This window comes from Callionymus lyra, chromosome 9 (assembly GCF_982586985.1).
Source record: "Callionymus lyra chromosome 9, fCalLyr1.hap1.1, whole genome shotgun sequence".
NCBI lineage: Eukaryota > Metazoa > Chordata > Actinopteri > Syngnathiformes > Callionymidae > Callionymus > Callionymus lyra.
In genome coordinates, this window is record NC_141826.1 from 4,812,706 (window position 1) to 4,840,620 (window position 27,915).

At 37.9% G+C, this 27,915-nt stretch overlaps 1 protein-coding gene across 4 annotated transcripts in view; it reads right to left on the minus strand.

Annotated features, from left to right (window-relative positions):
- LOC148071521 (teneurin-3) overlaps positions 1-27,915 on the minus strand; it is a 264,037-nt gene that overhangs the window by 46,835 nt on the left and 189,287 nt on the right. For 2 of the 4 annotated variants that reach the window (XM_087798800.1, XM_087798799.1), the window contains exons 13-20: positions 24,801-24,821; positions 23,329-23,352; positions 20,153-20,299; positions 19,453-19,669; positions 11,737-11,856; positions 9,310-9,571; positions 6,807-7,074; positions 4,883-5,026 (exon numbers count right to left, since the gene is read on the minus strand). In XM_087798800.1, coding sequence (XP_087654926.1) covers positions 4,883-5,026; positions 6,807-7,074; positions 9,310-9,571; positions 11,737-11,856; positions 19,453-19,669; positions 20,153-20,299; positions 23,329-23,352; positions 24,801-24,821 — 1,203 coding nt within the window. The remainder of the gene's footprint in view (positions 1-4,882; positions 5,027-6,806; positions 7,075-9,309; positions 9,572-11,736; positions 11,857-19,452; positions 19,670-20,152; positions 20,300-23,328; positions 23,353-24,800; positions 24,822-27,915) is intronic. The other 2 variants (XM_087798802.1, XM_087798801.1) reach the window with 1 other exon arrangement.

Consider the following 27,915-nt stretch of genomic DNA (forward strand, 5'->3'; position numbering starts at 1 on the left):
TTTCTTTTACTAAAAAAAATGTTTTTTACTTTTAGAGTCTTCTCTTGGACAATGTAAAAAAGTTTGTTGTAGGAACTATTTCAAAAGTGGGAGCCTGACTTTTGCGATAATTGTTGGCTTAGAAAAAAAAAAAAAATCTATTTTATTAATTAGATCGTTCACCTAAGTCTTGCGCAAGTGTAGGTAGTAGACACTGTTTTTCTTGTGTTTAGCATGTTAGCCTTTTAGCTTAAGCTATAAACAAGTAAGTAAGTAATTTTTATTTGTATAAACAAGCTTGAATATATACTTTTTTTTTCTCTTACTGGACTTCAATACAATAGAGACATAACAGATTAGCAGTATGGAAGTATTTCGGTATTTTTCAGTGTCATGCATGACCGCCTGTTACTATAAAAAAAACACACATATGAGTGTGAGTAGAAAATGAGAGAAATTTGAATTTAAGGTTAACTATCCCTTGAACTGTTTAATAAAAAAGAAATATGAAGTATATTCATTTTTATTCTCTTCATTCAGGAGGAAATATGGTAAAAAAAACAAACTTTTAATCTTTCACAAAACTAATATAGAAACATATATTACACGTCAGAAATGTGCAAGTTCAAAGTCACTCAATAAATGCTCACAAAGCTCACGAGTCTCCGTACCAACTTTTCCACTGACTCAGATGCTATCAAGTCTCATAATGGACGTACAGAAAGTTTAAATATGTGCTGACATCAGTGCTCACCAAAGGGCTGCAGTAAGTAGCCGTTAGGGGCTCGTCAGTTATCCCTGTGTAGACTTGTGGAGCCGTTGATTCATATACAGCAGTAAATCAGCTCAGAGTCCGGCTGCTCTACGTGAACCAGATTCATGTTTGGACTCGCCTAATGAGACAGGAAGAGAGTCTCTTACGTTTGATAAATATATAATATGTGGAGCTGAACCTTCGCTCGTATGGACAACCATCACTTTTGACAAAAAATAGAAAGTCATAAAACGACTTTGGATAAAATTCTTATTAGCCTTGTATAACAAACCAAAAAAACATATAAAGTTGTTATACTATTTTTGATGCTTTTTACACTTAAAAAATATATATATATACAGTATATCTTTCTCAACGAGGTTCAAGTATAAGATAAATGTACTTTTTGGGTTTAAAGGTCTTAATAACAACCTTTTCCAACAGTTTGGACGAACCTCCTTTTTTATACATAATTGCATAAAATATTATTAAAAAAACAGGCTTAATTCTTAACTAGATTCTTTACATAAATGTGTTTAGTTCCTGTAACTCTTTCTAGATTTAGTTTCCACATAATCCGGGTTTATCTATACAACCCATCATTTCTAATAAAAAAAAATGGGAATAAGGTCCTGTAACACAAAAGTGTTACGGCTAATGGAACTGTTACCGCTACCTTTTTTTTTACATAATTTCCAACTTGATGTAATGTAAAATTCTCTCATTGTAAGTTAAAGTCCCTGTACTTACGGAAGAGTCCATTTTTATTTTGCTTTATATTTTTAACCAGCTGATTCTTACATTTTATACTTATGCAGATTGTAAAATTGGCAATAGATTACATGTAAAGTTTGACCTTTTTCTCCAATCGAATTATATTTTCACCATGTGAAGAACAGACAATGAAAGACATATGTTTTAAAAATGTATCCTCAATGTGATGAGACTTTTATTTTCAACCTTAAGTTGCTTCTTTACTTTAACTCAGGTTCTAGTTGCTCAAGTTGTTTTTTGGTGCCTTTAAAGTGACAGTCATTTTATCAAATGTATAACTACGTTGGATCGCTTAACTTGTGGAAAATTTGGGCAACTGATAATGTACCTAGTGATGATAGTAAGTAAGTAAGTAAGTAAGTCATTTTTACTTATATAGCGCTTTTCCAGACCAGGGTCACAAGGCGCTTAAACAATCAAAACAATATTCAATAAAGTATATACTTTAAAGGTCAAGATAAAACTGATAACACAATAGTCTGATTCAGCTTCATGAAACAGTGTCATGTTGTTTAGAGGTCAGTAGGTGGCGCCATCAGTTTAAAAATGATGTGATGTTTCATTAGAACAGTTGTTCAAAACAAAGGAAAATGCAGAGACCGCCATCTAGTGGACACTGCTTCATGAAGCTTCATCAGACCATCACTACTTGATGCCAATTCCATTGTGGCGACACTGAAACAAAAAGGTAATCCACACATGCGGATGATTATCAAGAATTCAGACTACACTAGGAGAAAATCCATGTGAATTCCAAATCTTCAAACCAATAGTGTTGAAAGTTGTGCAAGTTGTGTGCACCTGCTTGGTTTCATCAGTTTGATAATTAATCTATAGACTCTGGCATTGCATCATCTTCAAAGTGTCTTACATCGCCCACGCCGAGGTGCTAAGTCCTGGCAGTCCTGGTAATGATGCACGTCGGAGTGTTGATAGCTGCTGGGGGCCAAACTACTGGAGCTCCAGCTCTCTGTCGACATGTCTGCTGCCTTTTGTGGAGTTCATTTAAGTTTCAGTGCGGCAGCGAGTGAACTTCAGCGGAGTGGACACCTACACTCACTGGTTGATACTCAAATCAGATAAATGGACTCCACTTAACAGCAATTCAGGCTCAACTGTATACCAAATTTCTCAGCGGGGAAGACTTCTGTGCTAACCGTAAATGATTATCCGCGGAAGAGAACACTCTTCCCCTCATGGTTTGTTTCACATTTATTTTATCTTTGCTATATTTTCAAAGTGGGATTCTGTGAGGCTTAACATTGGTTGTGAAATGTTTCCTTAATGCTTTATTTTGCTTAACTTTGAATTATTGGACATTTGAGGTTAATGCTAATAGTCAAAGATTGGACCTTTTCTGCTTTTCTTTCTTATTATTATATACTTACAGTAGTACATTTTTCATATCAAGCAAATAATAAAAAAACAACGATAGTGTTTGATATTTTTGGCATATTAAATTAAGTACACACAGAGTTTTAAAAAAAATAATTTAATGAAAAACACTTTTCTATAGATCATTGCTGTCACCTGACCAACCTACATGGCACAACTGGCACCCGATTTTGTCATGGCAGGCACCATCCGTTAAATGCTGAAGCCCTTTTTTTAAAACTGTAGCAAAATGACCAGGATCAGTAGGTCATCCCAATAACTATGTGTGCGGTAGATCGCTATGGTATGACAGTTTAGCCTTCCCCAGGTTTCCCCATGACCACAGATGCTTGACTGCTAAAGAATTCAACTGCAACCGATAACAATAATCATCAACGCTTACTGGCAAGATCGGGAGGACGATGCAAGCCATGGTTCTATCAGAACATGCCCGGAAGAGCCGGAAAAGCTGGACGAAATTCTCAGAAAGATCATTGATAAACTTGAAAAAAAAAAAAAATCTATTGATCAAGGTCAAGATGGGCAGAAGCGCAATAGGAAGCATCAATTCAGCCGTTTTATGTTCAGTGCCAGTGCTTCTCTAGTGTGTTGAAATATTCAATTCAATGTTATTTAAAGTTTCAAGTTATTTCAAGACACTTTGATTAAATAGCACTGTATTGGAGAAAAGGAAAAGGGGGCCCAAATAACTAACGATTGGCCATAGTGGCAAGGAAAAGCGTAATGTTAACAGGCAGAAAGCTGGAGTAGAACAGGACTCAGTGCTGTTATAGAGAGAGGAGAAACAGGGGATGGAGAGAGGAGAGGATTTCTTGGGAAAGTTGAACAATACCTGAATCAAGCTTTAAGAGTCGACCATATAGTTTCAGTGTAGTAATGGTCTGATGAAGCTTCATGAAGCATGTCATTATTTTCAGAGCCCACTAGATGGCAGTCTCTGCACTACTTTCCTTTGTTTTGAACCGTTCTAATGAAAAATCCCATCATTTTTTAAATGATGGCGCCACCTACTGACCTTTAAAGAATATTGGCACCGCTTCATGAGGCTTCATCAGACCATTAAGATTTAGCATTAAAACAATCATTTGAGAATGAAGTCTTCAGTTTTAGTTTTCGAAAACCAACACTGAATATTCAAACTGAGTGTTCAAATCATCATTTCAGGAGGAAAACTTCAATAGCACAAATAAAAGTCTTTGCCAAGTGGGCGAAGAAACTACTCGCCAGTTTAGAGATATATTCATAGAAACCACTTCTGAACAAAACAGCACTGACAAAAACAAGAACCTTGGAACAACAGCAAACACATATTTACAGTCAAACCTGACACTGACAAAATCTGTGCCGAAGGCCACGACTGTAACCTCCGCCAGGCTGGATGAAGGAAAGACAAATTATCTTGGACAACTGGAACAAGGATTGTTCGCTGCATCTGGTCTGATCTAAGAACGAGACCCTGAAAAAGCAGACAATACCTTCCATCTGCTGCTTATAATTGCGCCTCTCGCTGCGCACGACCTCGCAGAGCATTACGGTGCATTTGATACCAGCCCTGGTACATCTGCGCCGGACCGATACACAGAAATTCTGCTTATTTACATGGCGATTAAAGCAATTTTGATGGATGACAGAGCAAGAAATTAATTTACTTTATTGAATGAATGCAGGGATTAAAAAATGAAGTCTGTTCATCGTAATCCTTCATGGGCAGCAGAAGGCTACGTTCTAAAATAGCCAAGTGGTGTTGGGCTGTGGCGAGGCCTGCACCCTTGTGACTTCCTCTCTGATTTATTCTGTCATTACTGTGAATGATTGGCCCTTCAAGACTCTCTTCCATTATCTGCAGATGGAATGACGAGCCATATTTCACTCTGAATCAAGTATTTATTGCGGTGATTCAGGGTAAAGACCACCTGCCAGTAACCCTCGGAGGGTGGCTATCTCTGCCGGCCAGCACTTAACGCGTCAAGTGTCTCTCACCGTTCTGAATGTCCAGGACGTGGTGTTTGTCCAGCATCCATCCTCCCATGTTGGACGCGTCCAGCTCGTACCCCTGCAGCACCGCCGTCCTCTTCTCCCACAGCACCACGTCCAGGCAGGACTCGTACTCGTATCCCACCGACACTGAAAGTAATGATGGCAGATTCCCATGGTGAGCGACGCCGCAACCTCCGAACCTGACATTTCCAGCACCAATGATGCTTGTAGACATTTGGCACAGCTCGTCGCTATATCACTTTTATCCAGCTGCGACGACAATTTCAAGCAGAACCCAGTGTGTTTATGAGTCCAACCTGCACAGCGTGTGTTTATCTACCTATCTGTGTCATATTGTGATGCTAATAGACAAGACAAGTTGTTTACCAAGAAGAGGTCACCGTTGGAATAAAAGCTTTGAGGGGGGGAAAAGTCTCTTGTAATCATTTGGAAGACTGGAAGCGGGGAAAAGATTTGTAAATGAATCAGCCCTCGTGTGACTTAATAAGTTCAGAAGGTGAAATTGAGAAAAAGTGTCAACATTAAATGGTCAATTACTGACTTATAAGTGTAGAATTGACCCTGATGAGGACATTAACACACGAGTCACTGATCATTGACCAAGACTGTGAGCTGCAGGACAAACGTTGGGCTCAGATTTCTTTTTTACTTTAAGTAGAGAGTCAAGAGTTTCATTTTAACAATGAAATGAAAGTCAATATTTATGTTTGTTTTCAATTGAGTTTGTAATAGTTACGCTAGGTCCCAATGTTTTGGACACATTTTACAATTATAAATTCTAAATTTAATTTGTTCTTCAGCACTTTATCTTAGGACTTAAAATATAATTGTTTTTCTTTAAATACATTTATAAAAAATAGTTTCCATAGTAGTCCATAGTGCCTTAGTCATTTTTAATTAATAAAATGAAAAAAAAAAACCTAAATATATGCATAATGAAATTCACAAGACGTAGTTTTTGATCGTATGAAGTACATTTTGACGCATTTGAAGGCACTCGCAAAACTTGCTGCTACTTTAAAAAAATACAATGTTTGTTTTTTACACAGTTCTGCTACTATTAGCAATAATTACAGAAAATAGTCGTTTTAAAATTGTACATGTTTCTGCTTTTAATTCAAAACCTTTATTAAAAAATTACATTTGCGTATGGACTGGATAAGAGCATCATTGTACCATTTACTCATCCATTTAACTCCAAAAAGGAAGCTATGTTTTTTAATGGCCGCACTTGAAGAGTTAGTGAACACTTAAACAACAGTAAACGAAAATGTTCCTTCGTCCCTGTGTGTGTGTGTGTGTGTGTGTGTAATATGTGAGGAAGGCTGATTGAGAGGGGAACATCTGCGTGTGCCTCTAAATAATCCCAGCTAACACTTGAAAACATGGCGTCTTAATGCAGGTGGACAGCTGGTAAGGATGCAAATGTTCAGCAACAATCCGTCACACGTGATCAGAAAGACAGTGAGACGTGGCTTCGCAAGTAATCTCCCTCGAAAAATGTAACCTTGAATCTTCCTATCAGCATTTAAACATATATATATATTTGCTGAGCATGTGTAGAATTTTATCTTTCACGATATATTATTAAAAATAAGTCATACAAATGAAAAAAAAAGGTTGGAAAACTTACCAAGATGAGTATGTTCTCTGCCAAATCGATAAACATTTAATACTTAATAAAGAAGTATGAGCGAAACACAGTGATCTTCAAAAGGGTCTTCAGGACTATCAACTAGATTTAAACTGCACACTGATACCGACGCATTCCCTCTAACTAATCTTTAGTACAAAAAAAACAAGTATAAATAAATAAAAAAAGATCAATCTTCTGAGGTTCACCTAGGGTTCATTGCCTGCAGGCAGTAAACACACTCGCACAACAACTCAACAGATGCGAACTCACCGACTGCCTCCGCCAGGCCAAAGACCTTCTGGTTGTAGGCGTCTGTTTTATCCCAGATGAAGGTGTAGGAGAGGTCGGGGAAGGCCGGGAAGGACTTCTGGAACTGTCGGCCCATGACGGCCACCATCAGGTGCACCTTCATCAGGCCAAAGGGCAGTCGGTCTGGAGTCAGGAGCACTTTGAGGATGGGCTTGTAGCCAGCCGCCCTGGAGCTCAGGTAGACCAGGTTAAGGTCGCAGCCCGGTATGGCCACTTGTTCGTGAAGAACCTGTGGATTGAGTCACGCCATCAGTTTGATGCCAAGAACACTGGAACATTTTTGACTTGAAAAAAGAGTGTGAAGACAGAATTCAACTTATCCTCCTGATTAACATTGAAATGTTCCTTAACATGGATATATATACCATATAGATAAGACCAATCATAAAGACAATACACAGAAATATAGACACTACATACTTTTCATTTCCACAGTAATAATCTTTTGGGATTCACAATATAAACGTCAATGAACTGTTTCTGGAAAGATTTAGCGAGCTGATTTTACAATTTAATGCTCTATTATTAGTGGTGGGCAATTACATTTTCACAACTTCAAAATTAATTTATAAAATCAGGCTGAATATGCTTAAATTGTGATTTTATTGTACGTTATATTACTTTTTATTTTTTGACTATATCTATAAAGGGATCTCAAGTCAGTTTAGCTACCTTCTATTGGATGCTCATGGCCTCAAAATGACCGCCATTAACTGCTCTTGGTCTGGACTAAGCCGTTTTTTTTTTTCGTTTTCAGCCTTATTCGTTCGCAAAGGCAAAAAAGGGCCTTATTGAAGTAAAGGTTTTAAACTAAATTTAAGCTCTGTAGCTCATATATTCAGCAACCCTAAATGTTGCAAATCCTCCAAAGTTTTACCTCATTTTTTGTCACATAGAGACAGTCAAAGGCTGCTTATAGTAGATATAACGTAGCAAGAAGTTCTGGTAAATTGTAAATAGTATATTCATAGTAAATAGCTGGTAAATAAATGAATTCCATAATCATGCTAAAGAAGTAATGATGAGAGATTATATAATGTGGTGTTAAATGAGGGATTTATGGAGGGTTTTTTTGAATATATTGAAGAAAAACCAATGTGTGTATCAATAGATAAATAGTTTAGTTTTTCATCGTGTGGTTTTGTTTTGAGTTTCTCAGCACAGCGATATGTGTGGTTACACAACAGAAATGAATCAAACATTGAACTTTCTCTCAGGTTATTCATCTACTGTAGTGCTCTTGATCCACGCCGGGTTGCTGCCTGTGTACCTTTCTTTGCAAATGAGATGGAAGGTTTGGTTTATCGCAGCAGTTAGAGGGACTGACAGGCTCATCTGTTACAGGAAAGCATCATCATTCTAAATTCACTCACATTTTCTGTAAATATAAACCATCATCATTCACTGATCAGCCCAAACTCTTCACGACACAAATGCATTTCTTATTCATGTTTCTCCTGACCAGCTTTGATCCGTGATTACATAGTGAAGGATGTCTTTTTTAATCCCATTTAGCAATAAAAAACATTATTTTATCAGTCTTTACCCTGGAGACAGACATTTGCATTCAAAGATTGAAACCCGGGCCAAACAGCAACTAAACAAACCCAGGGTCATGTTGCCTCTGAGCAGCGCACACTGAGAATTTATCAGCTCGGAGGCAATTTATTGGTTTGTATCTTTGGGACGCAGCTCAATTCAATCAAACTCAATGCCAAACTGAAAGACAAGTCTGAGATAAATGCCAAGAAATGAAAAATAGCAGCTGTTGCTCACTTCTAGTGCGTTTGGGGAATTGCTTTACCGATGGTTTGTGTGTCTTTTGGGTGAAAAATTGTTTTTAAAAAAACAAAATCATAAAAGTCAATAAGCTTTGAAGGGAATATCTTTAAGTATTTTTAATGCTTTGTGTAAACATATCAGTCACTTTTGTTAAGTGCAGTCTGGCAGATTGTTTCAGTCAAGGTACACACTTTTAGTGAAAAACATATAAAACCAAAATGTATTTTATGTAACTATAATCTGATAGTGTGTTACGAATCGGAAATTTAGCAACTTGTTTAATTTCAGTGATTGCTCCTGATGTCGAGCTGGCACCCCGCGTTGCAGCCTACTCCCATCAGTATGTGATTGTGTGTGTTAAAATAAGTAAGTCATTTTGGAGACAAAGTGTCTGCTACATAGTGATGGGCTGATGAAGCTTCATGAAGCAGTCTCATTATTTTCAGAGTCCACAAGATGGCGGTCTTTGCACTATTTTACTTTGTTTTGAACAACTGTTCTTATGAAACATATCATTTTTAAACTGATAGCGCCACCTATTGACCTTTAAACAACAAGACACTGCTTCATAAAGCTTTATAAGACCATCACTACTGCAAAATAAAAAATATTGTTGTTTAATATCAACAAATACATTCTGATTCTGAGATTTCGTGAGACAGAAATATCTGGATGGTCTCACCTGGGTCTCAGGGATGATGGGACTGTCCTCGGGCGAGGTCTTGTACAGGGTGGAAAGGGGCGTAGCCACGATGAGTGGGTCGGGCCTGATCAGACCCGTCAGGTAGCAGCTGGGGATGTTGTTCTCGTCCCTTTTCATCACTACCGTGTCCATCACGTGGAAGACGTTCCAGGGAACCCAGACAGTCCGGTGCAGTGTGGGGAAGGGGGCGCGCTCATAACTGAGGGTCAGCGAAGCACCTCCGTTTGCCAAGAGGTCGAACCTGAACATATAAAAAAAGGGTTTAACGTGATCATCTGATTTTTTTTTTTACTGTTTGACAATCACTTTTTCATGATTTTAGCTAAAAGAAAAATCACATTTTAAAGTATGCCCATTTAATTGTTCATAGTTTATTCATCTGAATCAAAGTTTTTTATGAGATAATACTAATAAGTATAATGTATATTTAAGAGGTCACTGCAGTGAGCTCTGAAGTTTATTTTTAAATCAGCACTAACACAAATGTCAAGTTGCACAGTCTGAAGTCTTCTTTCGAGACAAAACAGAAAATACAATTAAGTGAAACAAGATGTTTCAAAATGTTGAACCCTTATTTTAAATCTTTTCTGTTATTAATATATAAATGAGAAAAAAAGAGTAGAACGAATCAAAACTTAAAATTGATAAAACCTTAAAGATATAATTTATTTCTTGTTTTTATTGACAATTCCCCCTGTATCCTGTATAAATCGGAAATCAAATTCAATTTTAAATATATAAATAGATTGTTTGGCAGGTCTCTGGATCAGTACATTTGTAGGGACTAGTCTAAAATGTAAGGCAGTATCTGGATCTTTACTTCACCTTCCACTTATGCTACTGCGTCTTAAAGCTTGATAAAAGTTCTCTGTATTTGTAAAACTACCTGAGCAAGCTATAGTACAAACAGTAACTTACGCAAGAGTTGTTTTTTTCTCTTTTACTTACTATAAATATTTTTGTCCCATTAGTAAACATATTTTAAAGTATAGAAATAATTGAGGAAATTTGTTTGTAATGTACTAAAAATTTTTAGGTTAAAAAAAAGCAAAAGTTTTTGGGAAAATTAACATTTATTCTTGTGAATGGATCAGTTTCTCTTTCATTCTTTTCACAACACAAATATATTAAATACATTACATTGAATTAAATATTTTAAACGTACCCTAAGAGTTTCTTACTCAATGTATGGATAAACATTTATCTTACACTAGTAAGAACGCATCATAAAAATCATCATATAACAAATGAGCTAAATTTAAATTAAAGCTTAAGCTAAATCAGTGATATTTTTTTTAGTATCATATAAGAAGGCCATAAAAAATATATTGAGTAAAACTATGAAGTCGACTATATAAACGTTTCAATGATAAACTGTGATATTAATAATCTGCAGTTTAAATAAAATATTCATTAAGATTTTTTAAAGAAACAAATTCACATAGCTACACGATATATATCACCTATATGATTGATCTGATCGTTGATTTATTTAGAGAATCTCTGTCAAAGGGAAGTGAAGCGGCGACCTCATTGATTATACTTCGCTTTAGAGTATTTTTGGGGCTGAACCGCCTAAATAAGGCAGAAGTTACTGGATCAAAAAAGTCTTTGAAGAGCCACTCACATTTTAATTTGGATCTCCTCTCTCAAGGGGTGTATTTTGTGGGGTCACAGTGTGAATTTCACACACGCGGTCGCACATTAACAAAAATGCCAGGGTGCGTCACACACGCACACCTGTATCCTCGCGCACACAATCACACAAACCCGCCTTGATGAGAGCCAAACTGTGCAGCTGACCTCAAAACATCTTCCCGGCTTCCACTCTGGGCATTAGGGAGCTCACAGCTGCACGGGGCCGGGGCTGTGCAGCCGCCCCCTTCCTCTAATCTTAGCGCGCAGAGCGGATCTGTTGGTCGACCATGTGTGATTATCCAGCATCATTTATCCTTGTCAGGAGCAGAATATCTGAAGAAATCAGCTAATCTGAGTGTATCTCAAGCATTCTGCTTCATCACTGGCTCGCCGCCGCTCATCATCCTTTTCTCCATCTCACGCGGCGGCTCCCCGGAAAATAAAGCTCCGACCTCAGGTGAACCGCTTGTGTAAACTATGTAACATAGGTTTGTCTTGTTCTGCTATTATTAAAGCGCCATCTGCTGTAATAGAAGGTCAGACAGTAATCCCATGTTTTACAACGCTGCGGGGGAATTGACTCCTCTCTCACTGATTCAATGCATTTTAAATAGCTTCAAAATGGCCTCCGCTGCCATGACATTTGCACAGGGAGCCGTTCGAGGGCAGGTTCGCTGGATCAGGACCAGGACTTTTGTGGACTTTATTTGTGCTCATGTAAATCACTGTTGGTTAAAGCAAACACGAAGCCAAAAAACAACAACTTACATTCCATCCTGTCTGGTGACGGTGAAGCCGAACTCCGGGTAGTGCAGGAACGACACGTTGACTCCGATCAGCGGCGTTCCATCTCCTGTGAGGACCTGACCCCGGATGACTGATGCCAGGCTGAGAGAAAAAAAAAAAGAAAAAAGAAAATGGCTGAACGAACAAACAACGCCAGTTGGTGTCAACAAGCCGCCGCCGCGACTCCTGGACCTCCGTCCCCGGAGGGTCTCTGGTTCTACGCTGTCGAGGACACAAGCGATGAGACTGACACGCTACAGAGCAGGTGTACGGCTAAACATCCAACCTCGGCGTGACATTGACGAATTCTCACACAAACAGACAGCTTCAACAAGTTAGCCGGGATCAGTTCTTCTGCCTGAAGAAGCCCTGGATGTCCCCGAGCTCTTCCTCTGTTGCCAGGCCAGAGTAAAGGTCAAGGAGAGCCCAGTAGCTAAAGGCTCTTCTCATCCCAACATTTCAACAGCAAAAACAAAAGCAGATTTTTGGCTTTTTATCATAACCTTTTAACATGTTACTTTTGAACTTTATTTTGAAGACTTCAAATACATTTTTCCATCAAAAAAGCACCAATTTAAATTAACCAACGTATAATGGATATCAATTTTAAATGTTGACTATATTTACACTTATTTTAAACATGCTCTATCAAAGGTTAGCCAATTAATTATTATTGGTTAAGATTATTCATTTTTTAGAATCATTTTAAGAATTAAAAACAAATAAGAAAGAATAACAAAACACTAAAGTTCCAAAAAGGAGTAGGGAGAAGTATTAATATTGTATTTTAAAAGTCCTATTCATTTTTTATTTTTCTGCAGTTTGTAGAAATTTGCCAAATATTTCTACACAGATATCCATAATAATGCCAAATACACAACCACATTTTACACAAATATAGAATAATATATATGCATAGAATGAGCAGGTATCATATAAATTCATATGAATTTATCATGTATACACAGATACTTCCCTCCAAATCCTCAGTTATTTATTCCTCTTCCATTTATACTTAATTTGATTTTGTATTTGTGTCATTATTATAAACAGGTTTATAATTGAACTTTGTTTCCAGACTGTTCCACAAAGTCACGCCAAGGCTCAATACGCACATACAGTATAATTATTGGTAATTATGAAATGTTTCATTACTGTAACTTTTAATCAACTAACAGCATGTTATAATAATAATAATTATTATTATTCAAGATAATACAACAATTTATTAAATTGTAATAACCTGTAAATAATGTATCCCTTTTTAATCTCACCTACAAACTGTTGCCAAAAGGCTTAAATTTGAATTTAATATTTTTTTTCTAAAAATAATAAAATGTTGCTATATTGAGAAAAGGGTGTATTTATAAATGAATGTATTGTTTTGAAGAGACTTGAACAGATGCATTCCCGCTGTATTGGATTCTGTGTGACAAAGACACAACAGAAAGTAACATGGCAAATATGGGAGCCATTATTGACCCGATGTCAGCTGTCGGACAGTATTTTGATATGAATTCATATCTGCGGCTGCCCAACCTCAGAGGTTAAACAGTGTGGGTGTTAAATGTGACACTTCAGGGCACCTCCGTCACACTCGGTCAAGCCTGAAAGAGCATTAGTCATCTACCCTCTCCTCCCAGACCTCACCCCGCCGGCGAATATACTTTCTTCTAATCAATGTCTTCACAAAAAAACGGTATTTTCTCCGCGATCCGGCTTCATAAATCAGCAAGCTTCATACATGATTAAAGTGGCGAGTCTGCGGGTGATTATTCAACATGACTGCCAGGCGTTCAGGTGAAATCTGCCTCACACTCACAAGTGATTTGTTAAGTCTCTTTTTTTATTTGAAGGAAAATGGACGTTTTTTCTAGTTTTCTTGGACGCAGGGCAGAATTTGCAGGAGCCTACGTATTTGTCACCGGTTGCCATTAACTTTTGGTCACATGACAGAGAAGGGGTGATGGAAAGTTTTCTCTCTTTCATAGTTAGTGTGTGACACAACATATTTCACAGCTATGAAGAAATGTTTAGTGTGCAACCAATTTAATTTTTTAACTTAACCATTACCATTATTTGTTCTACGTGTTTTTTATTGAATTGTTTTTTTTGTACTTTTGATGCATATTTGAGGATTTATATTGTAATAAAAAATTTTATAAAATGATATAATATATACAATACAACCTATTTCAGGTCGTTGATTCATGTTGTAAAACATGGGATTATTAAAACGAACTGTATAAGAAATACTATAAAACAAAAACGTTGTACTTTTTAAGTGTTCGTTACTAGTTCATCGGAATGTGTATAATTGTCTTGTTATGTTTTGTTGGATCCTTGTTCTCTCTTTTCATATAAATATTTACTAATCGTCTGTATGTATTCCTTGTCTATTAAAATAAATTGTGAAACAGAGATAAAATCGTATTTACATGCTTGACTATAGTTGTATTACGAGTGATTACGAGTATAACAATAAAAAATAACTTAAGCGTATATTTAAAGTTATGGCATAGGTTCCGTTTTGGCTTTTTCTTTGTTACCTCAAAATAATATTAACATCATTTTCCTTCATTATTTTTCTTTGGCTTCATATATTGTGGCCCCTTAAAATTATAATATTCCCTCCTCTGGTGTAGGAGATGCTATTTTAAAATATAGCCTGTTACTGGATTTATAGTGAAACATATTTATACAGTTTAGAAAATAATATTTCATAAACATAGACTCATAATCACTCATACATGGGTTATTTACTGCCCTAAATGATTGAATATGCTACCCATAAAAATACCCACATTTTACACTTACAAACCTGCATACTTGGCCACTTAAAACATCCAGAAAATGGTCCCTGTTTCTTCTCTGTGTCTCGATTAATCTTCAGAGAAACAGGCGGATGATAAGAGAGCTAAATCCCAAACACAACAGCGACTCTCACCACCTGCTGGATCCCTTGGAATGAATCATTTAATTCTTGCATTCTTATCTGTCATTGTACCATGCTGGCAGCAGAAATACACGGCGTGAAAAACCCAATGGGAGACTTGTGTGGGGACATGCGATACTGTGGGGCGGCGGAGACAGGGGGGCAGACTCCAAAACACAGCACATGTTTTATGCTCAGTGGCGGCCTGGCGACCAGTTCACTGGTGACTTCTGAAACCAGAGTGATATCTCTTCCGTCCTTCTTATATCACAGAGCAGCTTCATACGAGTCCAAGTGTTTCCTAACTCGGCCGTCGTTGGATTCTAAATTGAATTAACCAACGTCTTTATCTGACTACTATTATTGAAGGTCACTGGAAACTGCTTAGACATTTTCTATTATAGTAGAAATATGTTTGTTTTGTAAAAATATATCAGAAATAAAATATAAATCTGAAATATTTCCTTTCATCAGAATGAGAATACTTTCATTACCAGCTTTGTAAACATAACACAGGATTTTTTTTGTGGTGGTGGCATTACACAATATAAAAATGAAATAATACACTGATACACCTTGACTTTTTTTTCTGAAAAACAAACAAAAAACACAACATATGTATTCAAGGGGAGAGCTATGATTTCCCCGCCGCTCAACAGGAAAGTATGAGAAGAGGAGCGGTTGAAATCCAGAATCAATACGGCCTCACTTGAGACATACTTTGGTCTCATGAATGACCTTTTTGAAAGGACGGAAACATGTGCTGAAATCAGCACTGCTCTGCAGCTTCTCCCTGCTGCGCATTGCTCTGTCATCCGTGTCGGACCTCGGTGGAGGTACTTTTATCTTGGATGTTTTTTGAGCCGCGTGAACCTCTTCTTTGCTCTGAGAAAGCATCTGAAAGTTATAGGTGCTCTAACATTTTATTGTACATGTATTACAGACTTTACAGTGAACACATACATATAAAAACGCACAAAACAGCTAATAAATCACTCAAACTACACCAACAGATTTTTCTTCATTCATTTTTCTTTACCGCTTAATCCCTTATGGGGTCGCGGGGGGCTGGAGCCTATCCTAGATTCTTCAGGCGAGAGGCGGGGGACACCCTGGACAGAGCACCACTCTGTCGCAAGACAAACAACCATTCACACACACACACTCATACCTACGGACAATTTCCCCAAGTTCCCAATCAACCTCAACCAGGTCACTAACTTAGAGGATTTAGATAGATTTAGCGATGATAACATTGTGTTGGGCTAACACTTGTGCTTCCATCAACCTCATCTATATCAGCTACACTATCACTTTCATGTGATCCTGAACGTGCACTGTTATTGTGACACATGTGACCTTGAATAAAAAGTACATTAGGAAAACAAGCTAGGTGTCAGTAAATTAACCCACGTGTGGCCCCGGAACAAATGTGTTTGTGGTATCCCTTTGTGTCGTCTCTGGGTCAAGGTGAATGCCTCCCTGGCTGCATTTAAATACAGATGCAGTGGTGGAGGTTGTTCACCACATTGATACCACAAGCACATTTGTTTTCAGGCTACCGGGTCACATTGACCCAGGGACCGCACAAGGGTTGAGGAATTACAGCGTTTTCGGATCTAAGCCTCCTGACATTTCCTGAGAAATAAAGGCACTTCCAGAGCCTCAATAATTTTATCATCATAACTTGATTGCTAGAAATAATGCTTCATTCCTGTAAGGAAAAAAATAATTCCGCACAGATTTTCCTTGAACCGAACAAGAGAAAAAGAATAAACATGGAATGAAAGGAGAGCAAAACTCTGCAGTGTTGAGTTATTTCCAGCACTGATACACTGAGGAAAGGTAATTTGTTTTAGCAGCACGGATGTTTGCCGAGCGTCTAAAGAGCACCAATGTGAATTTGATTATGAGGCAAACTTGTGTACGGGCTAGACAGAAACTGCTGCAAATGAATATTTTGAGCAAGAAAAGCTAATGCGGCTGCCAGACACCAAATCAACAGTAAGCTGAAGACAATGAGTGCGAGGATTACCGAGAACCCGGCTGGTGGTGAGGACGAGTGGACAGGTTTTTTTTTTTTTTCTCTCATTCTATATTTCCGGTAAAGCACGCTATTTACATAAGGATTACTTTAAACAATTGGAGTGAATATTCCCAAAGCCTTTCACACACGCTTGGCAATCATTTTCCTCTCCATCAGTCAACTCGGCTCCAGATCCTGAACAGACGTGGGAGTTAACTGTAATTTGGAGAATCACTTCTTCTTTTGGTATTTGATGGTTCTGTTCATTCAAATCCAGAGATGCACAAACACGCTCTAATTAATGCCACGTGTTTTTACTTGAATCACTTAAAAATATCGAAGGAGTCGTACGGAATCTACGGCGTTCTGATTCCTTCTTTCATCCTCTTGTCTGGTGTGCAACTGCAGCAACACAATTGACCGGCCTGGAGGAGGCTAAGAGACGCTCGCACACTCGGTTCAAACTCTGCTGCTCCAGGACTTTCTGTTCTTGGAAAAATCTCTCCTTTTATGAGTAACACTTGTAAAATAAAGCTGTATTAATGCAGACAGCCGAACAATAAGTTGGATTCTTTTCAAATAAGATGAACCAACATCAAGGGAAGCGTTCAAGAGGGGAACCCCGCAGTGTTTTGTTACCATATTTCTTTTGGTGCTGAGAACATCAGCTGTCTAAAGTGATAACATAGAACAGTCTTACAGACAGTCTCTACTTTTTCACTTCCACAGGTGGTGCTTTTGAGGCCCACTGAGGTTTGGGAAAAAAAAGGAAAGTTTTTATACGTTATATGTTGTGGTTCACCAGGGGTCAATGTTGCGTAGAAAGTGGCTACACAAAAATACTTTGAAGATGTTTGTCACTCAAATTAAAATGAATGGCCAACATTTATAGGCATGTGATGTGATTTGAGAACAAGACAAGCCATTAGACAGTGGACATACCCCTGCCAAGGAGCTAATTTACATGACTAAAACAAAGCATATAATAAGATCTCTTTGTCAATTTAGGGGAAAAATGATGTTCCTTTTCGCGATTGTTGATTTGCAAAATTATACCACCGAGTATTCTTAGATCAATGGTATAGTTTTTTTTAAGGCTGTCTCGATTTTATCCAACAACCTGAAACTTTAGTAAAGATCAAGAAACTAGCAAGACCACTATGGCCAAAGACTGGTGAGAAAGACAAGGCAAGAGCAAGACCATAGACCAGTGGTATGGAACCCATGACTTCACACCTTTGATGCAGCTCCTGCAGTTTAAAGTATGTTGAATGTTGAGTAAAAAAGGAATTCTATGAACAGATAATACCCTGTAATACTGATTTTACTTTTGAGTTAGTTGTAAATTGGTTATGAGCAGTGATGGTCTGATGAAACTTCATGTAGCATTGTCATTATTTTCAGAGTGACTATCTTTCCATTGTTTTAAACAACTGTTGCATGATCACATCATTTTTAAACTGATGGCGCCACCTACTGACCTCTAAACAACATGACACTGATTCATTGAGCTTTATCAGACCATCACTACAGCACAGTTAGTTCCTTCACTAACATTAAAATCACATCTTTGTTTTTTCTTCTGGAAATTAAATAGTTAAACCTTCCACAGAACAGATATTTAATATATTTTATTATTATACATTCACAAAATGTTTGTCCCCATAGTCACTTATAAGTTCAAATTTCCAAGTTTTGGCTCATTCTTGGTGGCATGAGCAGCAGCAGTGTGCAGCCACAAAAATGAATGGCCAACGGCTACAAAACACATCTCTTGAAAATCTATTTATAATTTAATATTATTAAGAAACAAACGTATCAAAATTATGAAATAATTCATGGTCCAGCAGTAAATTAGGGTCAAAAGTCTCTGAGACAATTGGAAAAAAAGTAAAATCTTTCAGCAGATGGTTGATTTCAGAAGCTTCACGATGCAGTGTCCTCAAGATCAGAGCCTGCTCTGTGGTCTGAAGTCTTTGGCTTTAAATAACTATTTTAACAAAACCTCCAATCATTCCAACCACCCACTGGGCGCTGAAAATGAGGACAATTCTTAATGAGCGTAACGGGGTTCTCATGATCTTCTGTGGAATAAAACAACATCTTAAAATGAGATCAAAGTTTTCCCAGTTCTGAAACTTTACTTAAATAGGTAGATAAAACTTAGCTTCTTTTCTAACTTTTTACAGTGTTATATGTTATATTCTGAGTTGCCATGAGTAAAGGTTGAACATAAAATGAATATTATGTTTGCAAACAACTTGTTTTTCAAAAGTAAATAACGTTTATTTATGTTGACTTGTTTGAAATATGTGTTTATATTATGTTCTTTTTTAACTAAAAGAAAATCATGTGTGACTTAACTTCTATCTGAAGTCACTGCAAATATAATAAAATAAAATAAAAAGATTTGTAATAGAATGCACAGTAATGCACAGTGAGAAAAGTAGGTGTTCTAACTGACATGTTAATGATTTTTAATGATAGCTGTACAAATTTTATGGCAGAGAAGTGCAAATCAGATGTGGAAGTAGCTTTTTAGCACCTTCTTTTTCCCTGTGAAAAAGAGGATTCATGACAGCGGCACAAACACACTAAGTGGAGACACGTTCTGCGGGTGCAAAGAAACAAAAATGTGAGACGGTCTGACGTTTTGGAGACGCGCTGCTCTCCCAGCTGCTAACTAGACTTCAGACAAGTGACAGGATAATTAATGAACTGCCATTTCGAGCCTTACCTGCCATTAAATGGGTTGTCTCCGGGGATCACATGACAGCCGCTGGGTCCAATCAGGAAAGTGACCCTGTCGTAGAAGCCTTTGGACGTGGGCGGCGGCGCGACCCCCTGACCCTGCCCGACGATGACAGCGGGGTCAGGCGATCCTCGACAGTAGGGCTGACTCTGGCAGGCCATCTGAGCGCAGCAGTCCGGGTCCATGCAGTCGACCAGTCCGTCTGGAATTCAGGGGGGGGGGAAAAAAACATGTCAGCCACGGGAAGACGCCGCGTTTGTCGACCTGGATGCGTCAGGTTTTTTTTTTTTGGCAGGAGAAACAAGCGTCCCTATTATTGCGTGCCTCCTTTGAGATCTGAAGTTCGTTAAACTTGACAGCCTAGATCCAAGACTCACATCAAAGAATCAAGTATTCAAAAGCGTGTCACCTAAAATGAACTTCAAAAAAATCTTTATTGGAAATCCAGGCAGTGGAGCATTAATAATCTATGGTCAGAAGTGCTCTTTATAATTTAACTGTATATTTTAACAATCTGCCTCTCTTGCATCATTCGCTCTACCAGCGATGTTTTATGTATGATTGATTTGTTTGGTTTGTCTGCAGCGTCACAGAGGAGCCACATCAAAGTCTCCTCCGGAGAAGAAAGCACGACTTAAGCGAGGAATCCGCGAGACGATTTGTTACCAGTTTGACTCGTCCCTACCTCCCTCGTTATCCTTGCCGTCGGAGCACAGCGTCTCCGTCGCCACGTCGCAGCCCAGGCCCCGCCATCCCGACTGGCAGATGCAGTGCCAGACGTTCTGATCCAGGACGCACCTCCCGTTGTTGTTGCAGAGCCCGGGGCAGCCGTCTGTCAACACATCATGTACGTGTCAGGCGGCCACCGCGAGTCAAGACGCGGGAGGAGACGGGGGGGTGAGGACAAGAGTGTGGACAGGAGCAGAGGAGGGACAAAGACATGATCAAGACAGTATCGAGTGAACATAGATATCGTAACGATACACCTCTGACACGACCGGGGGTGTGGGGGGTGGAGGGGGTGTGGGAGGAGGGGTGCCGGGACTTTGCTGTCGTTTCACATGAGTTTTTTTCCGGAGATGGAGCAGCCAGAGAGAAATGTCAAGTGTGTGGGACAAAGACCGTGGAAAGCTGCTGAGATGACTAATTACTGCTAATTGGCCCGTTTTGGAGACTGTGAAAGTGAGTCGGCACTGTAGAGTCCAATCCAAGCCAGAGTTTGTGAGCTTTTGTATCGCAGTCAAAGCCAGATTGACTCCTTTGTTGTTAATGCGAATCCACTTGCACAAATCCTGGTGGTTGATGATTGTTGGCAGCTTGAGTCGATTTCGAAACCAACAAGTTTTGGGGTGAAGCACAGACAGGGTTTGAACCAACTAAGAGAGGTTTGAATAATTGTTTAAATGAAATGATCACTTTTTAACCTTTTCATTTAATTTTAAACTACTTCAAAAACTTCTCTCAAACCCACCATTTGATTCTTTTTGATGAAAAAGATACATGTAAAGAGAGCATAATAAGATGGTTAGTAAATAATATTATTTGCTATCTGATTCGGAACAATAAGATTATATATATATAAATATATATATATAAATATATATAAATAAATATATATATATATATATATATATATATATATATATATATATATTTAATCTTAATAACTGGTTGAAAAGGAGATAATAGCTGATAATGTAAGGAAAGTATGAAATAAATGTATGAAATTATGACAACTTGGGGAATTAAGAAATAATTAAACATATTAAAATATTTCAAATTAAGGAAGCAAAACCTTAAAATATAACATTTCATTCATGAACTTGTTATTGTAGGAGTATTCAATGATCACTAAAATATTGATGTTAAAAATTAAAACTTAGATCTCAGTTAGCAGTTGTTCCTAAGAAACAATAACAACTACAGTTATGTTAAAAGTTTCTTGAAGTTTCAGTTTCTTGAAATATCACAAAATTCACATCTCATCACCAAGAAATGTAGCAGCACAGGTGACTTGATAAGTCTGGCTGTTTTGCCCTTTAGACTCCAGGTATGTGACACACTTGACCTTTACTCTTCTCCTTTGGACATTTGTGTGACAAAATCCAGTGTGTGAGTCTAAAATATATATAACAAATGTCATTAAATGATGGCAAACATTTTCACTCTCCTCCTTAATGTGTACTTTTAAACTCAAACAAACTCTGGCACCAGTAACGGCTCTTTTGACTACATGATGTTACAAATATTACTATGGAATTGTGTTCTTAGTTGGAAGTGCTTTGAGTGCAGAGTAAGGTATCTCAACAGTTTATATTTGACACACAGTACTAGCATGCACGAGGGGACCACGGACCACTGCTGAACATCATTTTGAGTTGTCTCAAGGAATTTAGATGCAATTTCTCTTCTTTAAATTCTGAGGAGTCTGAGGCAGGAAATATAACCATTTATAGATTTTTTTAAATTTATTTTTCAGCATTTTCATGACATTAGGAGAATACAGATGGGTATTGTTTAAGTTTTATCAAAAATCTTTGATAATAATATTACTTTGAAGGTTTCCATTGTCACTTTGTCCAAGTTATATTCTGTCACTTTTATTTTAGGGTTCATACTTCGATTAAATATACAGTTTATAAAGCTACAATATGATATATTATCTAAATTAATATTTAGAGTTGGATTTTTTTTATGTGACAGACTTTATGTGCTGTAGAAAAACATACAGTGTAAGCTTAGGTTCCAATTCCAAATCACGACATTCATTTAATGTCCAATTGAAATAATTGCGTTCAGCATTGTGTCTAAATATAATGTTGAAGTGTACAGTAAGTTCCGCATGAGAGTGAAACAACATTGAATAATGAACTTAATGAAGAATCAACTCTAATTAATTGAATGTGTCATTCCGTTAAAAAGCTGTTTCAGCTACAGCAGCTTCAGATGAATCATTCACACAACTTTGCCTCAGAGTTTGAAGACTATTATTCATGACTGTTGTCTCTTATTTGATCAAACTCTCATTCGTAGCGAACAATATCAATGGTATTTAGCATTTGCTTGATGCGTTTTAAATACATTCAGGAAAATATATAAGCAGTGTCAGAAATCAGAACGACTCAGGTTAAGAAATCTTCAAATAAAATTGGTAAAAAAAGATGATCAGTGGAAGAGACGTCGACTTCCAAGGATGTGCCAATTACAGCGAACACCAAGAAATGTCCATGTATGTGTTGATAAGTGTGAAAGAACCTTGAGCACAGACACCATTTTTGTGTTTCAGTTTAGTGAGTTCAAAGTTGCACAAATCCTGTTTAGGAGGCTGAAAAATCAGAGTCTGTCTTGAGGGCTGCTGGCTTACATCTGAAAATAACACAAGTTGCCCAGTGCAGACATTATTAACACTCATGTGAAGTAACAGCAACATCAAAGGGAGAAGGAAGTATAGATGGAAGAGGGGAGGGTGAGGAGGTGGGGGGACAGGATTAGGAAGGGGTGTGGGTTCAGAGTCTCAACACTTACAAAAAAAAAAACAAAGGAGCACTTTTTGCCAAAAATCGCATTCCTTCTAGTGGAGGGTGAAGACAGGGAGCCGAAACATGACTAAACCACACCATTTTTGGGGCGTTTAATCGGGCAGACACAGGGAATTAAGACAGGGGGAAGTGGGGACCGTGACGTCTGCGTGAGACTGGTTCAGACGGACAGGAGATGAGGGGACATATCGAGGGAGCAGGATCACAGCAGAAACATTATGGTCGACTTGGACATAGAACAGGTGTATAAACGCCGTGCTAGGAAAAGACAGAGCAGGGAAGGATTGTGTGTGACAATCTCCCGTGGCAGGGTTCAATTTACCTTTATATCCTATCTTGACTGCTCCTATTACACGGCCCAGGAGAAGGGAAACATTTGGAAAAGAAAATTACTTATCTCTGTTGGTGGCAGAGAGCTGAGACTGACAAACACATGAGAAGTTACAGGGAGCACAGTAGAGAAAAATAAATCCTGGAAGGTCTTTGGCCAATGGTGAACGTCAAGCATGTTTTAGCTTCTCCTTCAATTCAGGTGTTTGTACAAGCTCACCTGTTTTCATTCTTGTTATTAAGCCAAAGATTTAGATGTTTGACACATGCTGGGCGGTACGCACTCCAATTATTTCCAATCAAACACTTTAATTCCACTCATAAATTCACATTATGACCAACTGCAGTAAAGACAATCATTTTGTCGACAACACTACACCTTTTGTTTTTACTTAAAGTACATTTCAAATAACTAACAAAATGTTTTTATAATGGTGAAAAGCTATTTCTAATAAGTCCTCATTTGACTTCATATGTGTCTAGTTTGGACTAGTGTAAAGCCTTGATTTACTTGGAAAAAAGACACATGGGGTCCAAATGCGTTGACATCCGAACAAAACCATCCAATTATTTCTTACAGTCCAATTTGAACATGATCTCGACACGTTGGTTGGTGTCAGGGATCAACTGGAAAAGGGACCTGTGATACAGGAAAGTAACCTGACACAAGATGCAGACCATGGATCTAAATACCTAGCCGTAACATATATATATAGTAATTAAAGAGAGAGGAAGAGAAACACTGAATAAAAAGAGAGGGTTCTATTGTAGAAATGTATTATTATTATTTTTTTTATGTTGACAAAATAATCACACTCAAGAGCAGTTGTAGGTTGTGTTACGGTTGTGAACTTCAGGTGTGTCAACTTTTTAGAGTGAGATTTATTAAACTAATCACAATATTCTAAATACTATATATTAATAATACCGTGATTCACAACTGTAACACAACCTACAACTACCCTTTATACAGTATATATATATATATATATATATATATTAAAGAACCTGGTTTTCTTTGTTAGTTTTAGTGGCAGGTGCAACTGAAGATACATTTGTTTGGAATAATATGATAATGAGAACAACAATAACGGAAAATTATTTCATTTAGGAGCTGATATTTAGAAATAATGATTTTGGGCATTCCATTTTTTTGTGTCTGTTTTTTTTTTTCATGACTGCATTATAATTCTAACACGCTAGGAATTTAGTTTATTTCACCTTAATTTTTCACCTGAAAAAGGCTTATTTGATTTAAATACATCTGCATGTTTCAGGAGCTAAACCAAAATGTGATCTTTTTGGACTTTTAATCATATCAACGTCAGGTTTTATGTAACGCTGGTGTTCAGCTCTGACCATTTTACCGCCCAACAGTATTTTCAACTGAATCAGGAAAACGAAAAAAACTGAGAGCCAAATAAAACAAAATCAACAAGCAAAGTGATAAGAGGTATTTTTTACCTGACACTCTTGAATCCAGTGCTACACATGGAAGCCGAGAGGGAGTTGAGGAGAGAGAGAAAGGAAGGCAGACAGGCATACCGATACAAATAGAAAAAGAGAGAGTATAAAAAGGTGTTAGCAGAGGATAGGAAATGTGAATGCATATATAAATGCATGCATATAGTCTTGCAGACAGTTTGTGAGAGAAGCATATTTAAAGTTATATCTATAATCCCTCAGAGCAGAATTCCACTGGAACTGGACATACGTTGATTAAAGCGGTTAATGATCAATCAGAAGTATGGATGCTTGCGTGGTCAGACACCATCGTCGCATCTCCCGGTCGGTCAGAAAGCCAACATGATTATAGCGAAACATAAATGACTTCAACATCATAAAGCTTAGTGAAATATTCATCCTTTAACATCTTCCGGCTTTGATTGAAGAAAGAAAAGGAAAGACAGAAACGCTAACAGGCTAAAGCAGAGAGAAAGTCTATTGATTGCCAGAGGTTTTTAACACTCTTTGTTTTTCAGACCAGTTTCATCTGCTTCAAACACGTTCCTCGGCCTAATTGTCAGGAAGTATGCAGAGTCATTTATATTCACTCTTATGAGAGGGAAACATGAAGCAGAATTTTTAAGATCTGCATTTTTTTTTTCTCACAATTTGCCATCTCATCATCTTCAGCGAAAAAAAGACATAGTTCTGGACGAAGACACTTCAAACACAAGAACACTTTTATAGAACTGGTGCTGAAAAAACATGTGTTTTTTTGTTGACTATTAAGGGAGCAAGCTTTATATCATAACATTTGTTTAAATCATAATATAACAACAACATGTATTAACCATTCTAATGCTACTACAAATGGCCTCAAATATTTTCATATTTTGAAAGATGCAGAAGCTTTTAAGACTGTTGTTGTGTTATGCTTCTAAAATTACATTATGTTATGAATTTATTTAATTTAAAAAAAGGTAAACTGAATCTAGCACCTTAAATCTCTCTATTTGGAATTCTATTCACAGTTAACAATCCAAACTAATTCCCCACTATTAAAAACAGCAGCTAAAAGTAGATGTTAGACAAACCCTCTTCTTGTTTACGGATCAACAGGGAGAGAATTATGAACAGGGTTCCATTCAATGATTTGTGGATCTGGAAGAGTGTGTCCTGGGTAAGCCTTAGTCGAAATCAAATAGATTCACCCGACTGAGTTGTAAACATACATGGAATTTTTTCTCTCTGGTGCGGACGTAGCGCTCCCAGCTAGCTCAGCCTATTTTCATTTTGATTAAGAGGTTTTGTTTGCCCCCCCCCCCCTAACATGAAGAACACAAATAAAAACAAACTCTTTATACATGCCTTTTGTCGCGTTGAAAGCCTTTTTTTCCCACTTGTTTTAATTATCTATCTATTTGGGCCCTTTCTAATGATTTAATTCACTCTTAGGCAAAACACTTACTTCACTTCACACAACCACTTCAAATCCACTTGATGATACAACAACACATTCTTTTCTGAAAACCACTACAACAATTTGCAAAGTGAGCAACACAGACTTTCCAATTCAATAAATCCAAATAAAATAAAAAAAACACCCAAAAAAGAGGTGCTATAATAAAACAACACAAACATTTATTTTCATTAAAAGCTTTTAAAATTGTAATAATGAAACCTACATCAATGGTCAATCAGAAAACATACAGTGAAGAAGCCACTACAAAGCCTAAATTCAGTACCTTCTGATCGGCTAGGAGCTGCGCTACACCTATTATCTCACATATTCTGAAGTAGCCTTCGGTAACTCCATGAAAGCCAAAATAACTTCACAAGTGTAATGTGTCAATTAGCAAACAATACCATGTTTAAGGAAGTATAGGTGGATTGGCGATGAAAAAAATGGATTGATTTCCAATTGAATTGAAAAATGTCCATTCGATAATTAACAATTTCAATGCGAATGGAAGTGAGTTAAGAATGTAGCCATAAACTCTATTGTGAGCAATCAATGCGTGTGACATCATAAGGGAATACACGTATTTTGGATATAGAAGATTGATAAGCAATCTTGGCAAGTGCCTAACCAGAAAATGGCGGGTGATGCATCAATGCTTTTAAAGCACCTGCCTGAACAATACAATTATTATTGAGCAGACCATCCATGGAGATAAATTGAAACCATTCTAAAAAACACAAAAAAACACCAGGGCTTCTCTCCAAATCTTCCGCAATTACTGTGCACAACTGTAGAGGGACCCCTAGGGTAAATAAATGGCTAGCTGGAGCAGTGTTGTGGGGCTGGTTTGGACAAAAGGAACCTAAAAACACCTTTAACAGCAGCACTGAGAGATGGCTAACAATGGGCTCAGCCTTGCATACAAAACAGGATCTAGATGCTTGCGACAAAAGACCGGCCGAGGAAGTCCTCTATTGAGCCTCTGTCCGTGTAATGTGATTAAAAAGCTCTTTGTGCGAACGCCAGTTCTTCAGGGTTTTCAAAAGACAAAATAAGCTTCTCGTCGTGGCAACAGCTACTCAGACCCTACAGCGTTCCAGTGCTGATGGTAGCACAAGCGATGGTCCAACTCTGAGAGATTAATCAGAAGAGGAACGAGATCTCCTCCAACAACTTCCGCGCCCCTCAGAGATGGAACCATGCTGCTGATGGGGGGGATTCCGATGAGCGTAAATACATAATTAGGGCTGAGCAGCGTGGAGTGGCAGATCTGTGTCTGGCGGGGAACATGTCATCGTGGCGAGACGACACTCGGGGGGGTTTGGCTGTCTAGCGCCGCGAGTCGTGCTAAAACTACAAGACCTCTGACGCCGGGGCGAGGTGTCGAGCTGGCGCAGGTCAAAGGTCAATCAGAAGTGACATCTTAGAACTCATTATCCTCATTAAGTCAGCCGAAGCACAGCTATTTCAAGAAAAAAAAGAGGAAATTCCAGAGGGAGCAATCTGTGGCTTTTTAGCTCTGGTAACACCTGCTCTCCTCTCATCGAGGCAGGAGTATCCTCAAAGGTCCAGAAGGTGGGATTTTAACATGAATGACGGAGAGAAACAGAGAGAGGGAATTGAGGAAAGTGGAGAGAAACAGCAGAGAAAACATCTCCCTTCACCAGGAGA